The sequence below is a fragment of the Clavelina lepadiformis genome, chromosome 5 (genome assembly GCF_947623445.1).
Source record: "Clavelina lepadiformis chromosome 5, kaClaLepa1.1, whole genome shotgun sequence".
Lineage (NCBI taxonomy): Eukaryota > Metazoa > Chordata > Ascidiacea > Aplousobranchia > Clavelinidae > Clavelina > Clavelina lepadiformis.
The window spans coordinates 4,265,185-4,277,519 of NC_135244.1; the positions used below are offsets into that span (position 1 = coordinate 4,265,185).

General features: G+C 36.5%; 4 protein-coding genes across 6 annotated transcripts; 3 read left to right on the plus strand and 1 right to left on the minus strand.

Annotated features, from left to right (window-relative positions):
- Positions 1 to 62: 62 nt before the first annotated feature.
- LOC143458996 (uncharacterized) lies at positions 63 to 2,282 on the plus strand. Its single transcript, XM_076955932.1, has one exon. The coding sequence runs from the start codon at positions 189 to 191 to the stop codon at positions 1,800 to 1,802; it is 1,614 nt and encodes a 537-aa protein (XP_076812047.1). The 5' UTR covers positions 63 to 188; the 3' UTR covers positions 1,803 to 2,282.
- A 10-nt stretch (positions 2,283 to 2,292) lies between these two features.
- Positions 2,293 to 4,825, plus strand: LOC143458997 (leucine-rich repeat-containing protein 23-like). Its single transcript, XM_076955933.1, has 8 exons — positions 2,293 to 2,432; positions 2,615 to 2,727; positions 2,933 to 3,107; positions 3,349 to 3,427; positions 3,558 to 3,688; positions 3,799 to 3,935; positions 4,166 to 4,242; positions 4,408 to 4,825. The coding sequence occupies exons 1-8, from the start codon at positions 2,352 to 2,354 to the stop codon at positions 4,599 to 4,601; spliced, it is 987 nt and encodes a 328-aa protein (XP_076812048.1). The 5' UTR covers positions 2,293 to 2,351; the 3' UTR covers positions 4,602 to 4,825.
- Positions 4,826 to 5,142: 317 nt separating this feature from the next.
- On the minus strand, positions 5,143 to 7,492 carry LOC143459995 (uncharacterized). 2 transcript variants are annotated; one of them, XM_076957335.1, is made up of 6 exons: positions 7,308 to 7,492; positions 7,036 to 7,213; positions 6,704 to 6,891; positions 6,491 to 6,604; positions 6,283 to 6,429; positions 5,143 to 6,111 (listed from the first exon to the last, which is right to left on the minus strand). In XM_076957335.1, exons 1-6 carry the CDS (start codon positions 7,414 to 7,416, stop codon positions 5,702 to 5,704), a joined length of 1,146 nt encoding a protein of 381 aa, XP_076813450.1. In that variant the 5' UTR covers positions 7,417 to 7,492; the 3' UTR covers positions 5,143 to 5,701. The 2 variants fall into 2 exon arrangements, with proteins under 2 accessions (XP_076813450.1, XP_076813449.1); XM_076957334.1 differs by having other exon boundaries at positions 5,145 to 6,111; positions 7,036 to 7,492.
- A 140-nt stretch (positions 7,493 to 7,632) lies between these two features.
- Positions 7,633 to 9,465, plus strand: LOC143460088 (uncharacterized). Of its 2 annotated transcripts, none has more exons than XM_076957471.1 (3): positions 7,633 to 7,946; positions 8,543 to 8,722; positions 8,848 to 9,465. In XM_076957471.1, exons 1-3 carry the CDS (start codon positions 7,693 to 7,695, stop codon positions 9,074 to 9,076), a joined length of 663 nt encoding a protein of 220 aa, XP_076813586.1. In that variant the 5' UTR covers positions 7,633 to 7,692; the 3' UTR covers positions 9,077 to 9,465. The 2 variants fall into 2 exon arrangements, with proteins under 2 accessions (XP_076813586.1, XP_076813585.1); XM_076957470.1 differs by having other exon boundaries at positions 7,633 to 8,003; positions 8,848 to 9,337.
- Positions 9,466 to 12,335: the final 2,870 nt, after the last annotated feature.

Consider the following 12,335-nt stretch of genomic DNA (forward strand, 5'->3'; position numbering starts at 1 on the left):
AATTGTAATCTTAAACTTTGACCACTAGGGCTTATGGAAAGTCGTTGCTAGGAGCTCAACAAGCTGAGCTGTTGTACCACCACAACGGTATTGGAAGTGTTCAGAGAATTTCCACAGGCAATTTAGCGGGTAAATCTTTGAGTCTTTAAGTTTTAGTGTAATGTAATATAAAAATATAGACAACAATTATGACAGAAGTTGTAGTTTTCGAAGTAACTGAAACCTTCAGCGCCGAGTTACCTACAGAAGAACCCGTTTCAACAGAAGAAGTCATTGTTGACGATGCAGGATTAGCACATGAATCTCGAGCTTCGCCTGTTGCTCGCCCTCACAGTCGAGGTAGCGTATCTCCCAGTAGAAAGACGATAAGTAGGATAGGAAGTGGCCATTCTGCGCATTTCTCCAGATCTGATACCGTTACCTCATCCAGAAAATCTGATTCTTTGAAAGACAGTGATGATAAAAAAGATGCAGAGGAGAATGATGCAGGTTATGATACTGATTTGGAAATTGAAATTACCAAGGAAGAGTATGACACCACTGGTAAAACTACATACAGAGAAGCATGTAAGCAATACGGAGTTATTCCGGTCTCGTACTTTCTAAGGCATATGCAAGATACTGAGCTTATTATGAGACATCATGGCCTGGGGGGAGCCGGAACCAAAGCCATTGCTGTGTCCCTTGTTTCCAATACAAAAATCCTAAGGCTTGACTTGTCGGACAACTGGATAAACCCACAAGGCGGTGTTGCAATCGCTGAAATGTTGAAAGAAAACTGCTACATCACTGACCTCACCCTCTCCGAAAATCATCTTCAAACTGATGGTGCGAGAGCGATTTGTGAAACCTTGCAGGAAAACGTTACAATCAATCGGCTGACATTGGCAGGAAATGATTTTGATGACTCGACTGCTGATCCTTTGGCTGAAATTATCACAAACACACAAAAACTTGAGCAGCTAGATCTTAGTCACAATAACTTCTGTGAGAGAGGGGGTGAAATTTTGGGTCCGGCGATTGCTGAAAATACATCGATCAAAGATCTAGATTTATCCTGGAATCACTTTCGAAGAAATGGTGCATTGGCAATTGCCAGAGGCATTGGGTCAAATATCTTTCTTAAAAAAGTAAATCTTTCTTGGAATGGACTGGGCACAAAAGGAGCTGAGGTACTGGGAGAAGCATTAAGAAATAATAACGTTCTTGAAGAACTAGATGTCACAAGCAACAGGATATCAGCTGAAGGAGCGGTTTTATTAGCAAAAGGTTTGCTGAGCAATGAAACTTTAAAAAAGTTGGAAATTGGGAAAAATCCGATGCAAACTGCCGGTGCCTTCGCAATACTGAAAAAGATAGAAGAGAACACAGGTTCCATCATTGAACATTTAGATTTTTCCGATATTGTTGTTAACAAGGATTTTATGGAGCTGGAAAAAGCAGTGAAGGAAGTTCGTCCTAAATTAATGATAATAACTGGAGGAGCTGAAAGTGAAAAGGTCAAGCCAAAGCCTCGAGCAGACCCAATGACTAAACTCCGAAAATATATCGAAGAGAATAATCTACGCCTGGTTGACTTTTTCAACCAATTCGATCAAGATCATAGCATGAGTGTGACGAGAGAAGAATTCCAACAAGGTGTAGAACAGGCGGGGATTATGCTCACCACTGACGAAATGCAACAGCTTCTGGATCAGCTTGATAAAGACGGTGATGGTGAAATTAACTACAGTGAACTTGTGATCGGAAATTTGGAACACATGGCAAAAGAAAGGAAACAACACGAAGAAAATAACAACTGAGTCAATGAACAAAGAGAAGGATTCAGTCTTCAAGACATGACAGATTTGTTGTCAGAATGAAAAGATATTGTCTGCTCTTTTGGATCAAATTGATTGTTTGATGGCACCAATGTTATTTTTCACAGATTTCATTTTGCCCTGCATTTAATATCATAACATGCCCATTGTGAAAGCATTACCCAAACTGTATCCTATTATGATTCACCGTGCCTAAAATACTCGTTTATTTACTTTTACTCGTTAAATTTATCTTGACATGATGCATCATTGTATATCATACACTTAACCATGTTGATTGAAGGGTAACTTACAGTTACTTACCAAGGTTTTACCTACTAAATAACTCAGCTTACCTATATCCATACTTTATGTGATTTACTGGCAATAACTGCTAAATTGTTTACGCTTCACAGTGTCTTTTGCTTTGTTGCTGTACAATCTGCGCATTCATTTTTAGTTTTATCTAAACATTATCTTTAGGTGCTAACGATATAAATCTTGTAAACAATTTCACAATTTAATTTAAATTAGCTATAAAAACATATAAAAATGTCTGATGGATCAGATTTTGATGAAGATGACGTTTCTGGAGAACAAGAGGAAGGAGAACACCTTGAAGAAAATGAAGAGGTCTTTGAAATATTATGACAACATACAATCTAATTATGACAACTTATGATGTTTGACATGTATTTTACTGCAAGCGCTATGGCTTTGTTGTACTGTCTTTTATTCTGTAGTTTAACTTGTGAAATGCCATGTCTTTTAAATGAATTTATATTAAATGACACTGTGCTATTTACCATAAATAGGAACTTCCTGAAAAACCTCTTATTCAAGAAATGATCCCAGAATGTCTGTCACTTTTATGCAAAATAGGAACAGGGCTTGCACATGCGTATGTTAGACTAGATTGTCATCAAAGGTGAATTTGAAAAAATTGGTTTTATAGAAAAAAGTTTGTAGTTGGTCCAGCTTAAAAGTACAAATGGCCATTTTTGTGTTAGAAAATATTGTTGTTAATAATTAATAATAGATCATAGTTTATTGTTTAAGCATGCTCTGAGACACACTCTTTTAGAGTGCGCTTATTGCACATTTATGAGGCATCACTGTGTTACTTTTCCCAGAGATTTAACTGACATTGAACACATAAAGAAATTTATTCACGTTCGATATATTGACATATCCGGCAATCTTCTCAAGGATATTTCATCTTTAAATCATCTCACCCATCTGTTAACCTTGAATGCCAGCAAGAATAACTTGACAAGCGCAAAGCTTGATGCTCTCCCATATTTGCAGGTATATTTCTTAATATGCTATAGCACCTGGCCTACTTTATATTAATAAGATACAGTTTAAACAATATTTTTCACACCTCAAAATGTGGTTGAATGTGGTAGGGTTCAGAAAGTCGAACATAAATTTTATTGTAAAATGGGATGTAAGCATGCATGGACTGGCTTATAATTGTCAGTATAAGTGGAATATTAAACCGCTTTATGCTTTAATATTGTACAATAAGTTTTGTAATTATTCAAAGATTGCTGATTTTTCCGGCAATAAAATCACCTCTACAGAAGGTATTGAACATCCACAGCTGGAAAAACTCAACTTGAATTGTAAGTCGTTGTTTACTTAGTTAACTGCACAGTGCACTCGCATTACATTTACTGACAGTGAATTCAATCTAGGCTGCTTCTATGTCAGAATTTATACTATACTGTAGTTGAAACGTTCGTTCTTTTTTAGCAAATCAAATCACTCAAGTGACAGGACTGTACCCAAAAATATTAAGCAATCTACACCGACTCGAATTGAGAGCGAACAGACTGCAAGATACGACTGGAATCGACCTTCCAAATCTGAGGGAGCTTTATCTGGTAAAAACAGTCTGTAACAGTTTCCCTTGTAAGCAAATGCAGCCTGTGCTCTTATCAGATTTAGCTAAAAGTTTCACGATAGCTGCATAAAACCTTTAGTTTGGTGATAGGCAGGCAATGGTTTAAAGAAAATAGAAGGGTTGGAGAATTTAGTCAATCTAGAAAAACTTCACCTTCGAGATAATCAAATTGAAAAGCTTGATGGATTCAGTGAGACAATGAAGAAATTGCAATATGTTAATTTGAGGTATTGTTTTATTAAGGGTAATAAACTGCAAACTACTGTTACATTGCTACAGCATTGGACTTCATTTTCACCTTTCTGAAACAAAAAGGATTTCTAATTTTTAAATTAGAAAAACTAATACTTAAAAATCAAATATCAAAAGATTTTAATAGTTAAAAATATAACTTTGTCAACTCGAGTAGAATGTATGTATAATCATGAGTGACAATTCTAGATCTAAATATATGCAGGTCCAACACCATTGCAAATTTGAAAGAATTAAACAAGATGGTATGTTTGCCGATTCTACGAGCTCTTGTGTTAAACGGTACGCAAAAATTAATATTGATTTGTGAAGCAATATTAGCAAAACCAAAAAGCAATATCAGTGATTTGTGAGTAGCGTGTGGACGATCTCAATGAAAACCATCTTTAAATGACTTCGAAGATTTCAAATATCTCTGAATCTGAGTTTGTGTTTGGTTTGCTCCAGAAAATCCTTGTCTCGAAGATGATGGGTATAGGATCGAGGTCTTGATTATGCTGCGAAGACTCGAGCGTTTGGACAAAGAGGAGTACTCGGATGAAGATCGAGCGGAAGCGGAGGACATCTCGGAGCAGAGAAGACAGGAGGAACTGCTCAAGGAAAATGAAGCTGAGGATGATAATGAAGAAAATGATGGCTGATCTCTGAATCTGTTACTAACAAATTTAATATTGTTGGCAGTATTTATCTGATACCTTCATTAACTGCTTTTTCCCTGTTTTGATTTTTTGGTTTAATGTCGGCAACTGATTGTTACGGTGCGATTTTAAAGGTCTATTTTAGTTGCTTTTTAGTATGTTATTACAGTTTTTATGTTTTGTGGTTTCATATAAGGCCCGCTTATTACATTGCGTTCCTCTCGTAATTCGTAATTTTGGTTAAAACTAACAACATTAGGTTTTAAAGTCTAAGAAGCTAGACAAAAGATCTGTTTTAGCGAAATTGGGATTTACTAAAATTAAGTTATATGCGCTGTAAAATATCTCAGGTCGGTTCAGAGAGTATAATGTTGTTAGGCATTACTGTAAATGTGACCACAAAAAGTTTTTTCTTTCATGGACACCGAGTATTGTTTGGATAAAAATTACAGTTATTTAAAAAAATACAATAGACTCTTCTAAATTTGAGACGGCTTTTATAAATAGTTTAAATAACCTCCGTAACATACATGAACTCGGCTCAACTAAAATCTGATACAAGTTGGTTACAACTTTATAAGCAATCTCAGATTAAGCCAAAAGGAAAGGAATCGTTGAAGCACCTATAGGCCTATATACCTGTGTACGATTGATCCGCCTCAGCAAGGTTTTTGCTTGCTATGACAAACAAAGTTAACTCTTATAAAACACCGGAATCAGAAGTGACGAAAAATGTCACAGATCGCTAGACTTGTTACACTCAATCGTTCATGTCTATGGCTAACAGCACAGGAAACGAAAGGCAAAAAATATTCAAATCTACAATGGCGAAACTGGACGGCGATGTTCCTAAACATCAGGAAAAGTTTTAGAAGCGCCACTCCCGTCCAATCGCACCACTGGCTGTTTGTCAGTTCTCCAGAACAAGATTCCGCTGGTAAATTTATCGAATGTTTTACATGTGGTAGTACTGATGAAGGATTGTACAAAACTTTACACAATTTTAACATAAGTTTTACAACTTCGAAAGTTTAGGAACAGCAAAAATCTTGTGGTGTGGCCTAAGCAGTGAAGACACTGACCCACAGGAAATTGTTTTATTGTCATCTAATTCTTTGTGGACGCAGATATTCAATTGCAAAACCGCGTCTGTTGGTCTCCGCAATAACAGCTTCCACGGCAGCTGTTCTTGGGCGTCTGTGTTTGTTTGCTACTTGTGCATCCCCGCCCGATGAGTGGATGACCCCACATCTGACGGATGATATGACACTGGCATTGTCAGCCGCTTGTTGGGGCTGCTCATCAATGATGTCATCAACAACGATCGGAATGTCGTCTTCAAACAATTCATGGGTTTCATAACGTGGTGGTTGCATCATACTTGCTTCAAGGGTCACGTTTAACGTTTGTGGCAGCTGCTGTGGTTTTAATATGGCTGCCGATGCGTCGCCCATTTGCGCTCTTTCCTCAAAGAAAGCATGGCACCGAGGAATGGTTTGACCAGCATCCGATTCTGCACAAAACGTCGCCAACAGTAATGAATTAATTAGTTAACATCTCACGAAATGAACTTTACTATAACTTAAAACCACTTAGCTTTTAGACGACGTTAACTCTTAAAATTACTGCACGACAAGACTATAGCTACAGGCCTACTATTTTTATAAAAACTTTTCTGTCTTGCCTTCGTTGTTAGAAACACACGCATCATAAGCTTCGTCGCTGAGCATGCCGCCATTATCACCCGTCCCATGCCTTTGCACTATCAGTTTAGACGGACCGAATGGTCGCTGTGTTCGCCTTTTTTTCTTCGGATGGGATAGGCTTATATCTGCGTAATATTTGTTTGTAAACTATATATAGCTAATAGAAGTTTACTGATGCATGCTTACAGTTAAGTTCTGGGCTAATTCGAAGCACAGGATAATATCTACTCATTAGAGTCTTTTTCAAGTGCGAGAATAATTGCAGAGTTGTTTTCTTTGCTTGTGAAAACTGCCCGGAACCTGAAAGAGTGGCATTTAATTTAAAAAAAATACTTGCAAAAATTATGTCTGGCTATCTACACCCCGATACAGTGCAGAGTTTTCTTTCCCCCAACGAACTTGGTATTTCTCGCATCATGTGGTAAAGTAGCTGCGTTGGTGATGACACCAAGCGGTTACCCTGCACTTGCGGACTCTTTCTTCTACGACCAAACTTTGGATTTGTGTTGTTTTTGCCATCCTCACTAAACTTTTTGTTTTTGCTGTTCCCGTCGTAGTTTTGTGAGAACACCTTTTTAGGACGCTTTCTAAATAAAGTACATTACCTAATAAGGTACTGATCAGAAAAACATGTCGTTATCAGGTAGCTTTTTCAAAGTTTTATAGTAAGCCTAATAAAAGCTGAGTTAGTGTAGTAACCTACGCGAATTGAATGATTTCAAATGACGCACCTGAATTTAAAGAATCTCCTTTGTAGTCTCTGAATGGTTCGTATAAAGAGCAAATCTTTGATTAATAAACCTCCTAGCATTTGTAGCGAAAATCCGAGTTTGTCATATGCAGCTTCCAGAAGTGAAACAATCAACATTCCTACGTGATTTGGCCCTTTACTTTTCCACGCTGCAAAGGCTTCGAAAGTATTTGTACCAAAAGCAATTTCAAAGAAACCGTCTAGGCATTCAAGAGACGCAGCGGTAACGAGGTAACAAAGAACAAAACTCACGCCAGTAATTGGAATATTGGAGCAAACTGCCTGGAAAAAATTGCTTGGCCAAAATTGTTGACACGTTGGCGAGCCAGGTTTTGTGCGATTGCACATTTTCACTCGACATTTCGACGACGGGAAGAATGTTGAGGTTGTTGAAAATTGTCGAATATCCATTTTTTGCCAACAATACTAGCAAGAAATCGCAGAGATTAATAAAATGCAACATTTTATAAAGCATCATTTAATATATGCGTTGCAATTGTAGTTACTTTGTGACGTAACACTACAAGTATTGCGATGTAAACAGCATAAACATTATCATATTAGTGGACTAGTTCTAACAATAAAAATGAGTTTTGGCTGAAAAGAATAGAAAATACACAGACAATTTTTACAAACCATGCCTAGGCGAAAAGGGGCAGCAAAAATACAAAAAACAGCCGAGAGCAGTGAAGAAAGCAATAGTGCTTGCACCAGTGAAGCAAGCGAAAGTGAACAAGATGATTATGTTCCTCCGAGCACTCGCAGCAACGTAGCCCCATCTCCACGTGCAAAGAAGGCTGCTGGAAGAGGAAAAAGGAAAAATCAGCCAAAAAATACAGTTCCTCGTCGAAGGTCTGATTCGGACGAAGAAAGCGAACATGATACTTACAGGCACGTTTATTCAAAGGGAAACGTAAAGGAACCCCAAACCGGAATATATTGCAAAAAGTAGGGTTCGTAAAACTTTAGTAGGCTATCCAATTATCTATAAGAGGAGTACCCAAATTTTGAAGTGTATGAGTCACATTACATTATACTTGTGTTTTGGTGGGCTGAAAACAGTTATTCTTAGATTTTCTCCTAAAATTTATTATTGAAAACCTTTGCCTTATCATATTTCGTTAACCTGCTATATTTTTCATTTCCTCACTTTTTGACAGCTCAAATAGGGAAACCTGATCGAGCGAATTGCCAACTGTTTAACACAATTAGATACAACTACATTAACTTTTGTCGTGAGACTGGTTGAGGCCACACACTGTGGGCATCCCCGTTCTATAATATACTCTAAGCAGCCAATTCTGCTTGTTGGCTATCACTCTGTTGTTATGTGCTTGTTATAAGCTTAGTGGTTATTAAAAACATTCTGCTGCACCGGCCAATAATAGACAACGAAATATTACTTCAACAAAGTGGGCCTAAGCTATTCATTGCTAGCTTTGAACGATTCTTTACTAATTTATTTTGGTACAATATTTCATATTTAGACATCGAAGAAATCAAAATCCATCCTTGGCAAGAATTCGAACAATTTATTCTCAATTTCCCAAGGAGAATGGTCGTTTGGTTATTCTTCATCTCTTTTCCACGTTTTTAGTCTATCTCTGTATATATCCTGTTGTAAACCTCATATGGACCTATATGATCAACATAGACGACGAAGTTGCGTAAGCAAAATGCCTATAGGTCTACAGTAGACTATTTTCAGTTTGTTGTTTTGTTTTCGATTCCTATCGGCGCTCTGTTTTTTATTCATTTTTTGCCAATATTAGATAATTTTTATTATTTTCAGTACTTTATTCCATTACATTACCGAGGAACCAACTTACTACGGAGGATGGTTCAATCACGTTCGCAAAATGAGGTGGTTGGCTTGGCCACCGTTTACTGCCGAAAGTGTGTCTCTTCTACTGGCTTCTGCGGTGAAAGATGCCATTGTGCTCCAGTGGGAAGGAATTATGAGCGACATGTCCTTAACAGATCTTGTCAGCGGACACATTGCAAGAAGATACCGACGATAAACCTTTCTGTTGGAGCAAACTGTTCAGTAGAAAAATACACTTCGAATAAAAGTGTGTCGTCGTTTTTAATACATGCTTTCAGCGATAACACGAATCAGTTTAACAATTTTTCACTTCATTTTAATTAAAAAAGTCCAGTAAAACAATTTTTGATTTATAATGTTTATTGTCTACAAATTGTTTATAACTTACTTCGAGTATGTTTTTTTAAGAATCGGCTACGCGATGAATGATATAACCACGGTATTCAGAGCTGCTTTACTCGAGTCAAAGAGTAAAAAACGAAGTTTATACTCATGTGTTATCTCTTTGCTCGAGTGAAGTAGCCTTCTTGGTTCCAGTACTACTCGTGTATCATTTTTGTGGGACTCGAAAGTATTGGAATGCTAATTATCTACCACTCGGGTGTACTTGATTGTTTTTAGAATAGTTTAATAGGTACTTTTTTGTCAATTTTTATATTTAATGTGTTGATGATGATGTTGTCTATCAAACTGTCTTAAATAGATCTATCAAATCATCAAGATTTAGCTACAGTGGACTACAGTATGACCGGTTGATCGGTCGCCTATCGGAAGGTATTTTTACACTGTTATCTTTTTGTATGTTGGGTATCATATTCACCTACTACGTTTAGGTATGAAGAAATTGAAGAATTCTTCTGTTTTTTTATATTGCAATAAAGTACTTGAGTAAGCCTACCTATGCTCAGTAGCCCACGTGGTACTTGCCAGATTGCCTGGCAGCTTACTTGTACTCGAATGCTTTTTAAATTAACTACTTGTACCCGGGAACTAAAGTTAGTACTTGATTAAAGCTCTGACGGTATTACACCCATGCATGATTGCATTCATGGCCATAAGTTAGAATCTGGTTAGTCCATGCAACGACAAATTCAAAAGATTTGAAAAAAGTTTATGCGAAAAACTTATTCATATCACTCGTGAGTTCATTTAATTGGTTTAGTTGTAAATTTGATCTTGTATTGATTATGAGTTTTATATCAAAATTAAAAATTTATGAGGTGAATATGTTACAGGTATATATCTCAAAATACATAGATTTCAGATAGGAGCAAGTCAATGCAGAACCCAAAAAATATCAAAATAGCGCTCCACGTGGTAAGAATTGCATGAGGCTTGTCTGAATCTTTTGTTCTTGATTGTTGTTCGACAGCTTCGTGATTTCTGCTACAGTTTTGTGTTGTTTGCTTGTGTTAGGTGTGGTTGTTCGTATTTGTCTATTTGGCCAACAATATGTACGGTGAATAATATTCATTCTCTGCTAAAATGGTGGTAGTTAACCCTTAGCTATACTATGTTCTGATGTTATAAGCAATTCTTTTATTCATGGATGTGTTATATGACTATGTGTAAGCAACTATAGGCATTGGCTATAGAGTCGGGTAGCCAGTCTACGAAAGGACCCAGTGTTCGAAATTTACCGAAAAAATGCTATTTTATTATTAATTTTTGGTCCAATTTAAGGAAGTTTTTGCAGGTAGTAAGCAAAATTCCTCTTTTGCTGTATACCTGTACCAAATTTCAAGTCTCTAGCCTGTGTACTATTCTTTAAACTAGTTCCATCGCTTCAAATTCATCCACCTCGGAAAAATCTGATTTTCAAGCCTAAAACGGAGTTTCGATGTACAGCGTAAAATCTGTAGTATCTCACGAAAGAAACGGGTTAGAGAGCTATCTTTTCTGTAGGTTATCTTCTAAATAGCCTACTTTTTTCTACTTGGGTTTGAATTTTGTTGCGGAGCCAGTATATGAAAAAGATCAACTACGGCAAAGTGCATTGTTATTGATGGCAAATTAGCTTTACGGTAATTGATGTCTATGGAAAAGTATGGTATGATACAGGATACGTTAAAAAGATATATACCAATTTAATTTATATATGTATATATATATATATATAAATCAAATATTTAACAAGCACATTTACCTCCCTGCTTTTAATTACCTTTGCATTGAAAAATAATGTAGACGATATGCCCATATCGTGATAATGATCTTTTCTATTTATCTAAAATAAGTCTTGATTGTTAATACGCAAACAGGCAGAGAAAGCGTCTTCTAGTCAGTTGCTACGCATCGTAGACCGTAGACCGAAACAATTTTTCGTATTTACCTGGCATTTTCCGGTGATGTTATAAGAAAAGCTGTTCAAATTAAGGCAGAATTTACTAGTAAACAATCGTCAAAAAATTTCACACTGAAAACATCTGATTCTCAGCAAACTCAGCATGATTACGTGTAGAACTAAAAATTTTTGTTTTTGTACACTGCCTGAAATTTTATTGACTGGCTCCAATTCAGAAAAAAACTGAGTACGCTGCAAAAAAGTTAAAATTACTTCAAAATGTTTTAGCTACAGTTGAAAATTATATTATGTAGGATGAAATTCTGCATGTGATGCTATAAATTTTGTTGTTGTGTGTTAAGTGTAACGTGTTTTATTTGGGTTTGAATCAGCAAGATAGAATGTTTTTTGTACACTAGCCACCCTAGCATAGAGGCCAGACTGCAGACTTTGGCATAGATGCACACAATACTACTTTTAATGAGCTTCAGTGCTACACTTAAGGTGCATTATTTTGCACTTGATGACTTGAACAGTACAATGCATTATTTTGCACTTAATGACTTCTGTGCACTCAATTTTCAACTGATTTAAAGATTGAATAAGTCTAACTGTGTGGGCTACATTTTTGTGTAAGTGTGCAGTTCCATTGTATCTGATCATTCATTGCGAGCAAGGTTTTGTGATTTAGATTTTAGAACAAATTATAGGATAAATCAGTTAACACATTTAATGCTTAGTGTGACGATTAAAATTCCTGTTTGGAGCTGTTAGTGTCGTTATCAGTTGTGAATGAATTTATGGATAAAGGAAATCAAAAAGTTTAAGAGGCACTTTATGCTTAACGTGAGAATTTTTTAAAGTGGTCTAAACCCAAAACTTCATCCTGCATTGCATCAAGTTGTAGCGTACTGCACTAACTCCAACCATATTTGTCCATTTGCAAGCACATTCCACCTCTGGCCATTGTGTTTTCTATGCAGACAAAGCTGATGAAATAGCTGTAAAAGTCAAGGCAAACTGCAACGGTTTTCATGAGACTTGCATGTCGTACTTAACGATCTTTAGAGAAGTGCTTGGAAAAATTTCAATTATAGAATTTGTGACTCCTGCCTGTTCTTATAGATAAAACTTAATAGATGGATTTTATTAAAACTTGAAGATTTTGATA